Source organism: Tamandua tetradactyla, chromosome 6 (genome assembly GCF_023851605.1).
Source record: "Tamandua tetradactyla isolate mTamTet1 chromosome 6, mTamTet1.pri, whole genome shotgun sequence".
In the NCBI taxonomy this organism is placed as follows: Eukaryota; Metazoa; Chordata; class Mammalia; order Pilosa; family Myrmecophagidae; genus Tamandua; species Tamandua tetradactyla.
Genome location: NC_135332.1, coordinates 44517580 through 44536560, shown reverse-complemented (window position 1 = coordinate 44536560; position 18981 = coordinate 44517580). Strand labels below are relative to the sequence as shown.

General features: G+C 35.4%; 1 protein-coding gene across 17 annotated transcripts in view; it reads left to right on the top strand.

The window, feature by feature from the left end:
- ACACA (acetyl-CoA carboxylase alpha) overlaps window positions 1-18981 on the top strand; it is a 449622-nt gene that overhangs the window by 290672 nt on the left and 139969 nt on the right. For all 17 annotated transcript variants that reach the window (XM_077165076.1, XM_077165070.1, XM_077165071.1 and 14 more), the window contains 5 exons: window positions 3285-3409; window positions 13065-13178; window positions 14361-14474; window positions 15497-15586; window positions 17211-17329. In XM_077165076.1, the coding sequence (XP_077021191.1) occupies window positions 3285-3409; window positions 13065-13178; window positions 14361-14474; window positions 15497-15586; window positions 17211-17329 (562 nt within the window). The remainder of the gene's footprint in view (window positions 1-3284; window positions 3410-13064; window positions 13179-14360; window positions 14475-15496; window positions 15587-17210; window positions 17330-18981) is intronic.

Sequence of the window (18981 nt, the reverse complement as noted above, 5' to 3'; positions counted from 1 at the left end):
ATCCATATTAATTATAAAATTTGATATTGGTGTTGGAACAGATTAATAATAGACGATTGGGACATAACAGAGAATGCAAAAACAGATCTGTACGTATGTGAAAACTTAATATATTACATTGTAGATCATGAGGAAAGGATAGACTTTTCAATAAATAATACTGGAATAACAGGTTATCTATTCGTAAAAATAAGACAAAAATAGAAAAAAACTGAATCTCTACCATTTACTTTACACAGAAAAATGAATTCCAGATGAATTAAAGATTTAAACATGTACTAAAGTGAAACTGTTAAATTAGAAGATAGTATAAGAGAATATCCTCATCACCTCAGAATAGGAAACTTTCCTACCTGAGGTACAAGGCATAGCAATGCAACCCATAAAGGAAAAAATTGATTATTATTAATTCTACCACACTTCATCAAAAGATATCATATGGAGACTGAAAATACAAGCCATAAAATGGGAGAAGTTATTTATAAAGCATACAACTAACGAAGAATTAGGGTATAGAATATATCTATGGACTGTGGACTATAATTAGTGTAATTTATAGCAGAGAACTGCTATAAATTATAGAACTGCTATAAATCAGTAACTAAAGACAGCCTAATGGGAAAATGGACAAAAGATAAAGATATTTTACAGAAGAGGAAACACAAATGATCCATAAGTTTATGAAAAAATGCTCAATCTCAGTAATCAAAGAAGTGGAAACCAAAACCATGAGATTCAACTATTGCTTGGCAAAAATTTAAAAGTCAGACCATACTCTTCTGTTGCTGGTGGAGGTGTAAATTAATACAAACATTTTGGAAAATGATTTGTCAGCATGTGATAAAGTTGAACTTATTTATACTCTGTTCTTCAGCCTAGCAATTTCAGTCTTACATAATATACTGTAGAGAAACTCTTATACAAGTTTACTAGGAGACATATGCAAGAATGTTTGTGGCACATTATTCATAATCGTAAAAAAAGACATGAAACAATCCAAATATCCAACAATAGAATAGCAATTGCATTCTGGTGCATTTCTATAGTGAATTATTATACAGGAGTACGAATGAATGAACCACAGTATATACATGAACAGAAATATAATTTCAAAAACATAATGTTAAGTTAAAGAAACAAGTTACAAGAGAATCATACAGAATGATGATGTTCAAAAACAGGTAAAATCAAATTATTCATACACTGTGGTAAATGTAAAGAAAAGCAAAAGAGTGATTAACATAAAATTCAGCTTAATGGTTTTCTCTGAGAAACACATAAGGGCCTTCTAAAGTACTAAAGTGGTTCTTTTTCTTAAGAGATATGATAGTTATATGGATGTTTATTTTATTATTTCAACTTAGTATACATTTTGTATACTCTCCTGTATATTTTACAATAAAGTTTTTTTAATAGAGATATTGTATGTTTATAGAAAAGCCATGCAGAAAGTACACCCCCCCCAACACACACACAGTTTTTCCTGTTATAATACTTTACATTAGTGTGGTAACTTTGTTACAATTGATGAAACAGTATTATACTACTTACACTATTAATTGTAGTCCATAGTTTATTAGGGTTCATTGTTAATATTGTAACAGACCCATGGTTTTATAAAAAATTATATACCTTAAAGTTTCCCCTTTTAACCACATTATAGTTCAGTATACAAAAAAGGTTTACAAAGGGAGCACTTTGTATTATTGCTTTCTTTCTGCTTAGAGTCCTTCTCCCATCAGGTAAATATATTCTGTTTATTTCACCTAATCGTAGTAGTTCCTGTTATCTAGATGTCTTTCTACTTTCACTTCAGAGCTTACTCTTAGTAGAGAGAAATGTGAATTTATATAAGACAACAGTTTCTGTTTTGTTCTAAATGTGTCTTTTGGAAAATTGGTGGCTTTCTAGGTATTGTAGTTCATCGTTTTTTAAACATTTTAGTTTCTATTTGAAATAAAATTTTATGTCTCATATTATTTAAAGCAGATATTTAAAGCAGAGTTGCTCTGATTGAACGTCCTTAGTATTTTAGGAGTCCATGGTAGTGCAGTTTGGACACCACTTCTGGTTTATAACTCAGTTCAGAATCTGAACTTAGATGATAATCCTTCATTATTTTCATGATTTCATAAAATTCTGACCCTTAAGAATAATCACATGCTTAATTCTTCTTTACTTGGAAATTTAATTCTAAGGTAAGCTATTTTCTAAAGAACTGAATATTACTTATATCCCATGATAGGTGTTACTATGATAGATCTGAACTTATGTTTCTGTTAAAACCATAGCTTTCCTACCCAGCACTAACCTGCCCCTGTTGACCTTATGAAAAAAGTCCAGTGAAAGTATACGTAACTGTGGTCTCCCTACAGAGGTTTTGGCCGAATTCCAGATTCTTCTTGATCTGTGCCTTAATTTGAATTTGAAATTCCTAAGCATTGTTTAGTGAACTTACAGGGGAAAGTGGTGATTTCAGAGCTAGCAACCACAACTTTGTAGGGCTGTTGATAACTTGGTGCATTTTTATTATTGCTGTTTTGGTTCTTTTAGCTAAAATTGTTCCTGCCAGTTATAATGAAATATTTTCAATGAATCAAACATGGAAAAACATGAAATCAGAATCTCAAGATGGGATAGACTTTAAAGATTATCAGGTTTAATGGTACTGAAATTTATTTTTAAGCAGCAATTACACTTTCTTCTAAATAAATCGTTCCAGGAAGGTAATTGAGAAAGTTTAGAGTATGGAGGCAGGGGTGAGGGAGTGGGGATAGATTTGTCCCTAATCTTCTAGTTTTCAAGGCATATTCCTCCCAGGTTTGTTTATTTGTTTTTTAATAGAATGAAATTGAAGCCCAGAGAGGTAAAGCAGTTTTCCTAGAAGCACATAGTAAATTGGTAATAGAGCTAAGCTTTGAGCCCAGTTTTCTTATATTCACATTGCCTGACTCCTAGTCTAGGATTCTCTTTTTTTTCCCCTAATTGAAACTTTTATTGAGCTAATTATAGATTTGCATGCAGTTTTTGGAAATAATATAGAGAGATTCTTTGCACACTTTGCCTAGTTTCTCCCAATGGTATCATTTGGCAAAACTATTAAATATAATATCAGCCAGCCTTCCTTTTTACTAAACCACACTGCCAATAATGTACAAATCCATCTTAAGATGTTTAATCTCATTGCTTAATAGAGGAATTATAGACATTAAAACCCACATAAATAGCATGTAAATGTGAACATTCATACATGAGCGAGGACCAGTTATTTTTGCTGCTTTCAGGTCACTATGACAAATGCGTGTTTGCCCTTCGGGAGGAGAACAAGAGTGACATGAACACTGTACTGAACTACATCTTCTCTCATGCTCAAGTCACCAAGAAGAATCTTCTCGTCACAATGCTAATTGTGAGTTTGATTCTTCAGTAACTGAGAGGGTGGTTGATGATTGCAAATAGCATCTTTTCCTAATCACTATGGTTAGAGAGAAAGCTACCATCTTTTTTATATGTGGGCTGAGTGGGACTTGCATTGTGGATTAACAGCTTCTTAGACCTACCTCTATTCTTGCCCTGATGACACCTGCTCCAATTAGGAAAAGTCTCTGTTGACCGTCATGCGTATAAACATGCACAGGAACTCTAATCTCTTGACTTTATTTTCAGGGACTGTACTTCCTCATTCCTCTTGTCACTCATGATAGTAACTTTAAAGTTTAGTCCTATCTAGCCATTATATTCTTTCACTGTAATTCTCTTTTGTTCCTTGGATACAAGCAGTGGCTCTGATAACCGAAACTTAAAAAAAAAAAAATCACATTAGAATCCAATAGTGCCCCCTCCTGAAGAAATTTCAGTTTATTCTGTAACTTTTTTGGTCCCTCTCTGCATTATTTACATGAAAATTTAAGATCTGATTATTGTATTGCTAGTAGACATGTTGTTTGTCTCTATAACCTAGTAATATGAGAATTAGTAGAAGATGGTAATTAAGGGTAAGACTAGTAAATGTGAGTGGGACCGTACTTTTGAACAGTAGGTAGAATTTTGTTGATTTAAGGATTTTGAAAGACAGTTTGCAAGCCCCTCACTCCTGTAACTTTCTGGCTGAATTACTTCTAGGAATCAGAGCAGTAAAACGGTTATTCTTGGAGTTCCCCACCCCATCATCCTCAGCAGTTGCATCACTGTTGCCTATTTCCCTATTTGGAAGACTATAGTACCTTTTCACTCCTGGAGAGTTCCCTGTCCTTTTATGAAAGTGACATTCTTCATACCTTAATTCCATCATTTCTTCTTGGAAGAAAAAAAACACATAAATCTTCACTGCCATTTTTTATTTCATAGCTCAGAATGGGGGCAAACTACCTACTTCAGATTTTAGTAGGGGTTTTTTCTTTTACAGTCTGAATCTATGCTGTGTCTCTGGTTAACAGCAGTGCCACTCATTTGGTTATATGCCTAGCTGGTTAGCCCTAGAAGATTTAATATTTTTTAGAATGGATACTTTTTAAATATGTAATTATAGTGAGAGTTCATTACTTTGCTACCCTAGAATTTGCTACTGGGGAAACCAGAAGATGCATTTGAAAGAAAGTAAATATCAGCACTATGTAATATTTCAACTTTCCCAAGAAGCAGGTTTCAGCAAAGAAGTGATATAATCTATAGCAACTTGCTAAATTTTTTTTTCTCAATCCAAGGAGAGGAGAAATCTCTTGGGCTACTTAGCTTTTTTTCCCCCTTTCTTTTTTGAAAATCTTAATACAAGGATTGTTAATTCTCATTTGAAGACTTTCTGGCAGAAAAGGATAATTGTGAGGGTAGAATAAACCATCAGTTTGGACCTAAAATGAGTTGGAATTTGCCTTCATAATTAGCTAATTATGGTGGGTTTTTTATTTTATCATGATTACCTTTTTAAGGACCTAACAGTTTTCTGCACTGAAAATAGACCAAAGCCCAGAATCCTTGGAGCAGCAAAAGAGTAATGATCGTCCAAGACTGTCGCTGGGTTTCTTAAATTCTAATTTGTAAGATATAGGGGCTCAGCTCACTCCTTTTGCAGAGTGATTGTAAGTAACGCTTGCCTTAAGAATCTCATTATTGGAACACGGAGCCATATTTCCTCTGAGAATTCTGGAGTAGCTCTGAGCCGGGGCTGTTCATTTCTCAAGTAATCACGCTGGTGTGATGGAGAGAGAAAATGGCAGCTGTTCGGAGCTCAGGCCTTCAATTTTCTTCAGAGTCCAGTCACTCAAGTGTGTAATTACACGGGGGGTGCTACAGAGGCGTTGGGCCCTGTCAGAGAACTGGTTTGAGGCTTTGCTTTCTGTTTTTGCCAGTCAGGACAGGCAGAGGCCGATGGTACTCTGACTTGCTGCTGTTCTTTTTTTCTCCCACCTTGCCATCCTGATTACTTCTTACCTATATGGATGGAACTCAGTCTTTCTTTCCAACAAATTGAGCTCTTTGGAGAAAAGAGCTGTTTTTAGTGTTTGGGTTTGTACAAATAGGACAGGAGAGGAGGAAGGAGAAGGAGGAGGAAGAAGAGGAACAAGAAGGTTGAAGATGTGAACCAATAAGACAGATCTGTCCTTTTCTTTATTGTGGCAACTTTACACTTTACTTTAAAAAACAAAACAAAACTCAGTAAAAATAAGTAGACTCCTTAGCCTTTTACGTCATTAATCTTTTCAAATATTATTTTTATCCTTAGAGATTTGGAAATCAAGAAGTTAATTGATATTATTTACAGTATCAGCTAGCAGAGGCTTAAAGAGCAGAGAGAAAGCTTAGAAGGTGTTACTTTCTGATCTGATATTACTGAATATCAGATCTTTTCTTCATTGGTAATGGTCAGAATCCCCTGCATTAATGGTGGTGGCAGCTGTGTAAGATCCAGTTTAGTTGTTTGGATTACTCTTTCTGTAGGTCTTACTGTCTTTTACAGATATTCATCTGGGTATGATGGCATTTGTTTTCCCCAGCTTTGTGTTCTTTGCTGTTTCTCCTTTGTTTATCATGGCTTCCTGGTTAATGACATGTGCCCCACATTCCAATCTCTGCTTTCTAGAAGGAGGAATGTTGATGGTGTACTTAACTGAGTAGATGATGATTTCTGGGACTGTTGAACCTGGAGAAAGAGTTCAAGAAAATCAAGCTTCTGAGAATCAGTGTTATGGAATATGGGACTGTTTCAGTTTGAAGAGGTCATTCATCCCCTCCAGGTTTTAGCATAATTTGCATAGTGGTAACTTGCCTGAAGGACTCTTTTTTTAAATGCAATTTTATTGAACTACATTATATATTCATGTACCATGTAAAATTGTACAATCATTGGTTCACAGTAGCATCATATAGCTGTGAATTCATCACAATTGATTTTTAATTTTTTTTTTTTTTTTTTTTTTTTTTTGCATGGGCAGGCACCAGGAATCAAACCTGGGTCTCTGGCATGGCAGGCGAGAATTCTGCCACTGAGCTACCGTCGCACCACCCCATCACAATTGATTTTTGAATATTTTCATTACTCCAAAAAAACAAAATCAGAATAAAAGTAAAAAAAGAGCACACAAACCTCCTCACCCCCATTATTTATTTATTTTTTGTCTCTTCCCCCACCCCCCTCTCAGTCATTTGTCCATATACTGGATAAAGGAAGTGTTAGTCACAAGGTTTTCACAGTCACAAGATCACATCTTAAAAGTTGTTCAGTCATCTTCAAAATTCAAGGCTATTGGATTACACCTCACCATTTTCAGGTGAATTTCCCTTTTGCTACTCCAATACCCCCAAAACTGAAAAGGAATATCTATATACTGCATAAGAATAACCTCCAGAATGAACTCTAGACTCTATTTGAAATCTCTCAGCCTCAAGGACTCTTGAGCAAAATTTTTGTGATTTTTCGTCCGTGCCTGAAAGCATAATATCAGATAGAATGTTAGCATCCCGTCAAGTTTCTTCCAAATAAGAAACATTGAGTCACAACAACAACAAAAAAAGTCTAAATGACAAGTAGTACCTTACATTTTTAAAGGAACAAAACTCTTCTCCTTTAATTTTTTTAGGAAAAAGCTTAGAGCTTAGAATATTTTTTATGTTTATTTAGAGATATTCTAAAGTACTGTTTCGCCAAATTAAGCAATTTGTTACAAATAAAAAGTATCAATGTCCTCATAGCTGTCTAGTCAGCAAAATACAAATCCTATGACTACCTTGATACTGAATAGTCTTCTCCTCATTGCTTATATCTTTTTTCTGATATCGCCCACATGAATGTGCTATTAACTGTGCTTCCTCATGAGTGTCGTCATACATAGGAGTCTCCGATTTGGTTTATTCAGGAAACAGTTCATATGCTGATCAGCGCCTTTCCTTCTTTTAACATAACTACAAATGATCTTGTCCAATATGTAAGTAAAGAAGAGAAGTCTCCCTATTAATTCCAAGTGTACTGAATAAAGGTGGTATTAACAATATCTTGTTAGACCTGTCCTGCGACATCCGTGAAATGTCAAAAACTCCAGCATGTTAATGTCTTGAGTCCATTACAGATTAGGTCATATTCTTTCATTCTGAATTGTCTTCCTCAGAGGAATTTCCTGCCTAGTATGCTAAGATGAATTTGGAATATGTTGAGCTTTTCTGGCAGTCACCTGTTTAACTTTGGCTACGGTATTGGCTTTTTTTTTTTAATTTTTATTGTTAAAACAATGTACAAGCACATACATTCTTAACATACAAACATTCCATACATGATGTACAATCAGTGGCTCACAATATCATCACATAGTTGTATATTTATCACTGTGATTTTTTTTTTTTTTACATGGGCAGGCACCGGGAATCGAACCCGGGTCCTCTGGCATCACAGGCAAGCATTCCTGCCTGCTGAGCCACCGTGGCCCGCCCACTATGATCATTTTTTAGAATATTTGCGTCACTCCAGAAAAAGAAAACAAAAACTCGTACATACCATACCCCTTACCCCTACCTCTCATTAACCACTAGTATTTCCATCTACCCAATATATATTTTTTTAATTTTAACATTTGTTTCCCTGTTGTTTGTTTATTTTTAATCCATATGTTTTACTCATCTGTCTGTATCGTAGATAAAAGAAGCATCAGACACAAGGTTTTCACAATCACACAGTCACATTACAAAAACTAGATCATTATACAATCATCTTCAAGAAACATGGCTACTGGAACACAGCTCTACAGTTTCAGACACTTCCCTCTAGCCTAATACACCTTAAGCTAAAAAGGGGATATATATATAATACTTAAGAATAACCTCCAGGATAACCTTTTGACTCTCTTTGAAATCTCTCAGCCACTGATACTTTATTTTGTCTCATTTCTCTCTTCCCCCTTTTGGACAAGAAGGTTTTCTCAATCCCTTGATGCTGGGTCCCAGCTCATTCTAGGATTTCTGTCCCATGTTGCCAGAAGATTTATACCCCTGGGAGTCATGTCCCACATAGAGAGGGGGAGGATGATGAGTTTGCTTGCCATGTTGACTGAGAGAGAGATAGGCCACATCTGAGTATCAAAAGAGGTTCTCTGGGGGTGACTCTTAGGACTATTTTTTTAATTTATTTTATTTATTTATTTTTTTTTTGGCTTAACAACAGGAATTTATTTGCTCATGGTTTCACAGGCTAGAAGGCTTGCTTCTTCCCAGGGTTGATATCTTCTGGCTGGCATTCTTTGGGGTTCCTTGGCTTTTCCATCACATGGGAGTGCATGTGGCAGCATCTTCTCCTTTCTCTTCCAGGTACCAATAACTTCCAGCTTCTGACTGTTCCCTGTGACTTCTTTCTCCATATCCAATTTCCTTTGCTTACACAGACTTGGATACATTGGATTAATGCTCACCCTCTTTCAGTTTGGGCACATCACATCTTAACTAAACATCTTCAAAGGCCCTAATTATAAATGGGTTCACATCCACAGGACCAGGGATTGGAACCTGAACATGCTTTTTGTATGGGATATGATTCAATCCCCAACACTGTATTTTGTTAACATGTTAAAACATTTTAGAAAGAATTCAACAACAAAGGAGTTTTGAGGCCTAATAGGTCCAACAGAGATGTTATTTGGAAACATCCCTGCAAAATTTCTTAATGATGTCATAAAAAGGAGAACATTTAAATTCAGTTCTGTTCTACAAATATTTATGTAATGTTAGGCCTAATTTTAAATAGGCTTAGTCTATCCTTTGCGGGGATAAGTTTCATATCAACAAACCCCAAGATTGAGGGAGCGGCCTATTAATTTGGTTGTCCCTAGTGCTTGCGAAAATATCAGGCATTCTCCAAATGGGGAAGTTGAATTTTCCCTCTTTCTCGCTGTTCCCCCAAGGGGACTTTGCAGATACTTTTTTATTCACTGTTCACATCACTCTGGGATTTATCGGGGCATCACTCTGGACAACCTACAAAATCTCATGCCCTATTCAAGGTTCCATGTACTTATGGAATGGTGTTGGTTTTTAAGCATATTTATTATGTTTCTCCAGATCTGAGTATAGCTTGTGTTACCTATCATCCAGATCAAGAATAAAAGCAAGAAATGATTTGACCATTGCTGAATATTTTAACTTTGGCTTACAGATTTATGAAAGTGATCTGTAATCCCAGAATCAATAGGTAGGCTCTTTAAATGAAGTTCTTTATGTTGAAAAAACACATCTAATATAATTAACAGCTAAAATGATTATTATGAAATATTCACCAGAATTAGATGGTGATGCTGGGCTATCGAGTTTCCCAAAGGAAGCCTGCCTCTAGGAAAAGGGCTATACACTCCCTTTTGGATGTTTGCATCTTAGGATGGGTAGTTCTAAGAACAAGATGGTCCTCTATCTGTGGTGGTTTCTTTCAGGACCTGAATACTATGTCTAGGGCAAGGACAATAGGGGGTTGGGAAGGTTACTCTATGCATAATTTTTTTATTGCCATTCCTCTTCCAAGAACTAATGATAAAAATAATATTTGAATTGAAAATTTCTAAGGCATGATAAACTAATGGAAGTACAGTGGTTTTTTCATACTGTGTTTGATATTTCCTATCCCAGAATGCTCTTGTGTACTTTATCACAAGGAGCCCAGGGAGATTATCAATTAGTGATAGTGAAAGAATAATTACTTCACTATTATTTTTCTAATCTCCATGGTTCACTTTTCTTACAGATATTGTTTTTCCTATCTGCTTTCTCCCTTCCTGTCCCTCATAGTGGAATGATGAAATGAAAAAGTGGTTTTGGAAAAAAAAGTGATTTTGTGTGTTTTACTTTTTTTTGTTTTTTAAGTTAGAATATAATCTGTAGTTTGACAAGAGGGTAACTCCATTTTTCCTTATCTTAGTTTAATCTCAAAAGGTAAACCTGAAAAAAAATTTTTTTTAAAGGTAAACCTGGACTTTTTTTTTTTGCATGGGCAGGCATCGGAAATCGAACCCGGGTCCTCTGGCATGGTGAACTTCTTTTAAAGGGAAAACATTCTATATCAAATCTGATACAATTTGGGAAGGTGACTCATTAGTATTCTTATTTTATCACATCAACTTTTGTTGTTAATGTTTAGACTTTAGTCTGCCTCTTTGCAGAGTAGCTGAATTGTGATATTAGCCAGGACATGTCTTAAGTTTTTAGATCTTTCATGGGTTATTCTGATAACTGAAGTGAGTACACTAGAAAGGAATATGTTTATTTATTAGGAACATGAGGTGAAGAGGGATTTAGGTAGGGAAAACATCCTGGTTTTCATATCCACTAAAATATATCTGTGCTTTCCTTCTGTCTTTTTATAGTCTTGCTCTGGTGATTTTATATGAAATTCCATTTTGCTCGTTAGTTCTCAGCAAAGATGAGACTAAATTGCATTTTTCACCTCTTTGCTTTCATACGCTAAAAAGGGTGAACCCAGTCCTCTAGTTCATGACTATATGTTCAACAGAACCCTGGATTTATATTCACAGCTTTTCCTCTACCAACTCAGATGAGTGAATTCCCTGCCTTAAATGTGTTAAAATACTACTTTTACTTCTTAAATTAAATCCCATCTCATGTTTTATGACTGGACACTTGGAGCAAACTTCTGGTTGGTGGATTAGGGAACTTAAAAATATTTTTCTGCTTTAAAAGAATTGAGAAACCTTCTTCCTGGTGTAATGGTGTGGAATATTTCAAAAATATTTACCTTGTCTCGTGGAAGATTCTAGTGGTTTTGGAAATGTTTTGGTAAGTGCTTTCTGCCCCAAAGGCCAAAAGTCACAAGCTTTTGTTTGTATTGTTGTGACAGAGGACAACGAAGAGTATTCCTGAGATGGGTATGGTTAAGTGTGAAATGGAGATTTCAAGAAAATGGCTAATAATCAAGATGAGAAGATTAAAAAGCAACAAGAGTATGGCTCTTTGAGAACTTGTAGTGTTTCATGTCTCATTCATTTTTTGTGGGAGAATAAAAATTCACTAAAATATAAAGGCAAAATTATTTCAAACTCCAACAGAGGGAACTATACCTAAATGTGTATAGTTTATATGGTACAGTATTAAGAATTACTGCTACAAATAACTGTAAAATTCAAAAAAGGAAAAAACATTTCTAAAAGCTGTATTTTATAAACTGCTTTTGCAGTTTTATCAGCTTAAATAAAATTTACATGGATAATGGGTAAATTTAATGAATAATCTGATATGCCACTGAACTCCAAAAGAAATCTTTCTCTCAAAATATGGTAGGAATTTTTTTAATTTTTAGCGGAGAAAGGGCCTAATACTTAGTAATCAAGGATTCTGTCAAAGGAAAAAACCTCATTAGACAATTTGAAACAGTCGTAGAGGACTTTATTCAAAACTGTATACAATAGAGAAGAGAGAGACCAGAAGGTTATTGTGATAAAGAGACTAGAAGCCTATCACAATAGGGGAAAGAGGGCTCAACTCCACTGAAACAGAGGGCAGTGGTGTTTTTAAAAACTGGGATGAGCTAATGGAAAGTATTAGAGGGGGAGGTCAAGCAATGAAGTATGCCAATTACATGATGTTATCTCTTAAGTTTCCTTTCAAAGCCAGGTGAAACATGTTCTATCTGGATTCTAAAGGGCCAAGGTGAAGGAGGGCAAGTCCTAGAAACAAGAAAGGAGAAGCCTGTAAAGTTCTGTCAAACCGAGAAGTTAAGGCTATCTTCTAAATTTTTAGAAATTAAAAATCTAAATAATCCCTATCATATTTTGAGAGAAAGATTTCTTCTGGAGTCCAGTGGCATGTCAGATTATTCATTAAAGTAACACAATGAGTGGGGGATTTTTTACCCTACTCTGTATTTTCCAGGATTGCAGGGTTCAGGTAAAATTCAACATTGTCACTTTTATGGTAAGAACTCATTGTTTTCTCTCTGAGGTAGGATTGACCATGTTTAGATGTAGGAGTTTGATGGAGTACAGTGAGAATATAAAAAGTGATGGAGTACAGTGAGCATAGGACAGTGAGGAGATAAATGCTGGATGCAGAATTGCCAGACTATGAGATGGTGTTTTTAGTGTGTGCTTATTTGTGAATAATTTTTGCTCTTATGTTTCTCTTTTTCACCTTCCTGGGAACTGCACATTTGGTTTGTGGAATAAAATCCACCGTACTTTATTCTCCTTTCCAAAAGTAAGAGAGGGAGCAGAAAGGCCAGTTTAGTCCCTTTATTATTTTAAGTCTCTTAAAGTTTTGAGACATCTGTTATTTCTTACTCAGAATCCTTTTGACTTCTTTCAGTGGTCTCTCATGATTTCTTCTACATGTTAAAAGTATGTTGATTTATAAAGAAATACATTAGAAATTCTGAATTTGCAATGAGGAATTTTGGTGGCTTCTCCTCAGCAGCAGCCTTCTCTGGAAATCTTCTTAACCACATTGTTTAGGATAAAAATAATAGGAAGTTTGCAATTTCTTATTAATCCAGCTATGTTTACTGTTTTTATTCTATTTTTCCATTTTCATGAAGAACCGCCATTCTTTTTAAAGTAGATGTGGGTGTTCTTTTTTACATTAACAATTAGGATCAGCTGTGTGGCCGGGACCCTACTCTCACTGATGAACTGCTAAATATCCTCACAGAGCTAACTCAACTCAGTAAAACCACCAATGCTAAAGTAGCACTTCGAGCACGCCAGGTAAGGGCATTTGTTGGTTATGGTGATGTTGGAATGTTTTTCTTTGGTTAGGCAGTCCTAGACATAGTAACTTTATTCAGTTACTTTTTAAAGATCATACAATTTTCCATTGCATATTTCACATTGCCCTCAGAACAAATGGTTTCATGTGATATATGTTTTTTAAAGAGAAGGGAAAATTTTAAAATTGATTCTCTATACATAGTAGCCCATTCCCCATTATGAAATCCTGGCATCACCCCCTTTCCTCCCAGGGATCAGGTGGAGGAAAGTTCAAGGACTCAATATTCTGACTTCGCAAAAGGGAGACTGGAAGTATATGAAAACTTTTAAGTGTATGGGGAAAAAGCAAGTCTGAAAAACAGAAAGATAATGAAATGAATCTTAGCTTCTGGCAATCAGAACAACCCCAAAGAAGTCCAGTTAGTTTCACCCTGCAGTCTTCGTTTCCATTCCAAAAGGTTTCAACAGAGAAGCGGAGAGTTGGCTCTCCCTTTGAGTTTCAGTGCATGGGCATTGACAAGGAAGCAGCATTTGAAGCTATTCAGTGACCTTCTGCTTTCTCTACAATTGTATCCATGTCACTGAACTAATCAGTTATGAGCCTCTCAGGGACCTGCTGAGGGTATTCAGGTCCCACCTTTTCCTTCTGTGTTTGTTTGTGACACTGCTCTCTCTGTTTGCCCCTCACACACAACTAATGTTACTTCCTGATGCCTTCTCCTTGGTGCAGAGTACCTGGGACTGTCAGAGCAGCTTTTAGTAGTCTTTCTTTCTACTTCTGAGTTACAAATGCCTAGCTCTGCTGCAACCACCTTCCCCACAGCTGCTCCCTGCCAGACCTGATTCCCAATTAACAGCTAGTCATGCAGTCCCCAGGACTAGCAGCTTTGCAATGGTAAATCACATGCACTGATGGAACTTGATTGAAACTGTTTTCTCTCCTGTTCCCCTTGGGAAATTGCCTGCAACGCAAATCATGGTGAGAGTCAACTGAGATTCAGTATTTGGTGGCATTGGCTTTGTTACAGAACCTAGAAGTTGTTTTACTTGGACTGTTTTATCTTTGATGCCTGCACTAACAGATTTATATTTATTACTTTTGTATCAGGACTGCCTAATAGGAGCCTAGAATAATCACTCCCTTGGGAACTTATGCCTCTTATTTTGCTCTCACTCTAGGTTCTTATTGCCTCCCATTTACCATCATATGAGCTTCGCCATAACCAAGTAGAGTCTATCTTCCTATCAGCTATTGACATGTATGGACATCAGTTTTGCATTGAGAACCTACAGGTATAAATATATAGCCCTTTTTTACCTTCCCCCTTTATCTCCAAGAATAAGGGTATCAATCAGTCAGTTTAGACTTTTCAGTGCCTTGAAGTTTCATACAATGACTTTCTATAAAGACTTTTTATATTTTTATATATTTATAATTTTTTTTCTGTGTAAATGCTGTTAAAATTGTGGTTTAACTTCAAAGTCCCATAGTCTTGTCTTGAGAGAAGTGTCCTATTAAACGTATTACCTCTTAGACTTTTAGCTAGAAAATATTCTAGGCCAGAATTCTGTGGCATTACTAGTTGGTTTCTGATATTTGAATCAGATGTATAAATAGGCACTTGTTCTTCAGGAGGCAAAGCTTTTTAAATATCATTTCAATTTAATTTTATTTTAACACTTACTATTATGCTACATAAAAAGTCAATTTTTATAATAGAATATTGACTACATTTATTACTAATTAGAAATACCTTGACTGTTAGTTTTTTAAACAACATTGTTTTCTCGGGGATAACTTGCTATTTTTCTACTTGGAAACAGAGATGATATTGTTATATCTGGCCAGGAGAATAGTCAGGCTTTCTCTTAAGATTTCCTTCTGGAGAAACTAGAGAGTAAAGAAGGAATCTTTGCCTATTTGATTCATAGTTGAAGTCTCGGTACCACAGGATTTACCATAGTAGAGTTATGAAACAATATTTAGGAAATGAGGTATAGACACATATATTAGAATGGGTAATATAGATAAACCCATTAGCATACAATTAATGCATTATTAATACATTATTTTAATAATTTTACATATGTTAACTTACATAAACCTCACACTGGCCCTATGAGGATAGAAGCTATTGTTTTCCCCATTTCATAGCAAAGAAAACTAAGGCACAGAGAGGTTTTATGCAAGTCATACATGGCATTCTTAGAAAAAATTCTTAGGTTTCACTAGATGCTTCAAATGCCAAATAGTATCCATTGAAATTGCTCTCTCTAGAAATGTAGCCATTTAAGCTTGTTTGTATATCTTTCAGAAACTGATCTTGTCTGAAACATCTATTTTTGATGTCCTACCAAACTTCTTCTACCACAGCAACCAGGTAGTGAGGATGGCAGCTCTTGAGGTAAGTTTTTATGGTAATGCAACATGAGCTATTAATTTGTTTCTAGCCAATTTCCGCTGTTCATTTGGCTGTCATATCAATTGATTTTTTGTCTTTTGTTTTATGTTTTTTTGGCCCTAGGATTGACTTTTAAGGGTAGAGTCTTCTTTTCCTCTGAAACAATGAAATATGTCTTACCTTATTCAGTTGCTTCATCTGAACTAATTGCCAGCTTCTGGCTTCAGTCACGGGAAAATAAGTGCCAACATTTTTCAATAGACTCTATTTTCCAGATATTTGAATTCTCCTATTTCGTAATGAATGTAACACAATGAGTGAATGGCTAATTGCAACATGTTTAATCTTCACATTATGTGATTTGGGCCAAGTTAAAATGGATTTTAGTTTTATTTTGAACTGTTAAGCATAGGAAAGAATAGGTAATCATTTTTAATGAATGGTGCTTAAATACTTTATTTTTCTCATTTAATATACATTTACTTTATGAGGTAAGAAAAAGCATAAGTCTATGAGAAGTTAAGTGGCTTGTCCGAAATCACATAGATAATAAGGGGAAGGAGCCTGCATTTGAACTCAGGTCAATCTAACTCCAAAGACTTTTTTCTATTTCCACTAAAACTCACTACTTCATTAAGCACAAAAATTGCAGGCCCTGAACATTGCTGTGAAATTGCCAAGTATATATTTTTTGAAGATGGGGATAAAGGGGGGTTTTAGGTGGTTTTATGTGATGTGGCATCACCATCACAGGCTGTAGCTAAGCTTTTTGGGTCATTTTTTATTTGTATTCTGTGAATAGAATGGAGGACACCCTGTTGAGTAAATTCCAAATTTTTGAAATATCTGAGTAAGTATTTTGCAGTGCTTTCTTGTCCTTTAATTGGGAGCCTACATATATACCTCACGTACTTATAAAATCACATGTAACATTTTATGTGCATGGCAAATATAGCTGTAAAGTGGGTGAGTGAGATTGAGCTGACAGTTTTTTGCTGAGATGTAGATCTTTAACTCTTGAGTCAAGTTTGTACATTTGAGATATTATATGTCAAATTATTTCTTAATTGCTTTTGCCTAGAGATTGGGGATATACATGATCAGAATTGATTTTAGGCAGTGAGAGGAAAAAAAAAACCAAACAAACAACAAAATACAAAGATACAAGATAGTAAAAAAGTTAAATGGTACTACAACCATTTATCTTTTATCTTTACTTGGTAAGTAGCCCAGAATCAGCACCTCTAATTTTTCTTACTTCTTGCTTTTCTCTTCTGAGGAGATGGTCATGCTTAGTGAGTTAGTAGCTGAGGTTCTATATACTTCCTTTTGCTAAAGATCAAACCTTCCTCAGAATTTAAGTTAGTATGAAAGAACATTTATGGTACACCTAGAGGTGTCCAGCAGATGTAGGCTGGTTTGGGTTTTCATTTGGTCATGGGAATAATATTAAGACTGCAGCTTTATTAATTAAAGCAAGTTATGTACAGCCTTTGGGACGTTCCTCACCACAGATCACCTTCTGTATCAAATACCTCTTATCAAGCAAAACTTACTTTCTCCTAGACTAGCCATCTCTTCATTTCTGTTTTTGTAGTGTATTTATTGAGGATTACTTTTTAACCAGGTGTATGTTCGAAGGGCTTATATTGCCTATGAGCTTAACAGTGTACAACACCGCCAACTTAAAGACAACACCTGTGTTGTGGAATTCCAGTTCATGCTGCCCACCTCTCATCCAAACAGGTGAGTTTGACCTGGGATGTGTTACCTAGGCCAAGCAAAACTATGACAGGAGGCTTAAAGGAAATAATATTTGTGACAATTTCATATTTTTTAGCTCGAAATATGGAGCAGAAAATGAGAGATGAGCAAGAGCCTCTTGGTGCCCTTTCTCACCTTTGCTCCAATGTATAGTCTAATTAAGATAAAAGTTGAGCATTCCCCATTCATTCTTGTTTAAATTATGTCATCACGGAATCAGAGTCTTTTTCTTTTTTAATGTTAGAGAGAATTTATTAGCATTTTACTTGCAGAAACTTTGCAAGAAAAATCATTCTTTTAGGTTATTTAAGTCAGCAGTTAGAACATAAAAATATCTTGAATAGTATGCTTTGCTTTTCTATATGGACTGAGGTTTTACCCAAGCCAGTTTCATTTTATCACCCTTAAAACAGACAGCTGAATTTAAGCAGTTGAAATTCAGTCTATTTTTAAAAACCATACTTCAAAACCAAACTTCTAAAATTTAAGTAAATTACTTATTTAAGCCTTGTTAATTCCACTATTCCTTAAGCCCTTTAAAAAAAAAATAAAATGTGCATATGGACATTTGTTTCAGTATTGCATTAGTTTTCAAATGCAAATACTTCATTTGCTCATTTTTTATAAATTATTCTGAGGCAGTAAAAATCGAGGAATTCTACCCACACATGTGTTCATCACTTCCTTTATGTTCATTCTTTTTAATAATACCACAGGAAATATAAATACCACAGCCATTGTTTACCTGCCCCCCTCCATTTCTTCTTTATGGCCTTTGGTTCTTCTTTCTATGTTACAAAATACTGTGTCTTTAGGGATCCTTAGTTATAGACCCCAGAAATGGTTTTGTTCTGAATTGCCACTTCACCCAAAGCAATAGAAACCCTTTCTAGAGACAAAGGACTCTATGTTGAAACTTTCTGGCCACTGGATGCCACTGTTGATCCAGCAGAGGTCAGCAAAAGAGTAGAGCCATCTTCAGAAAAGTGCTTTCCTTCTTTGTCTCAGAAGATCCTTTTACTTCTGTACCTCAAAAATACCTTTTGGCTAGCAGAGAAAAGCTTATATCCTTGATTTAGCAAGCATCTCTTGGTACATTTTTGCCTCCATGGATTTCAGAATCTCATTTTCTAGAAACGAATGGTTGTCCTTCAGTGAGTGGTGAAGTACTCATGGCACTCTTGGGCTCAGCATTCAGTCTTTTTTCTTATCCTGCATTCTTTGAATAATTTATAGAGAACAACATGCTATACTTAAGGCTGTGAATTCTCAGGACATTCTCCTTTCCTTCCTCTTTTCTGCTACCTCTTCCCTTTGGGCCATGATTTGTAGTCAGGTGCAGGGTTGCTTCTAATTTCCTTCCCTCCTCATTTCATTCCTTGTCTTTCTGAACTGCTTTCCCTGTCCCACTTTTTATTTTAGGATATATACCCAGTTGGGTTAGGGTAAGTGAGAGAAATGACAGAAATTCTTCTTAACTTTTAAAAAAAATCTTACTTTCCACATCAGGTGTTCAAATCTTGGTTATTTCTGATAGGATTACAAAATTTGCAATCTTGTTCTTCTCAACATCTGAGGTTATACACTCCTATGTATGACCAGGCTTGAACAGAACTGAATCCTTTAGTCTTCCT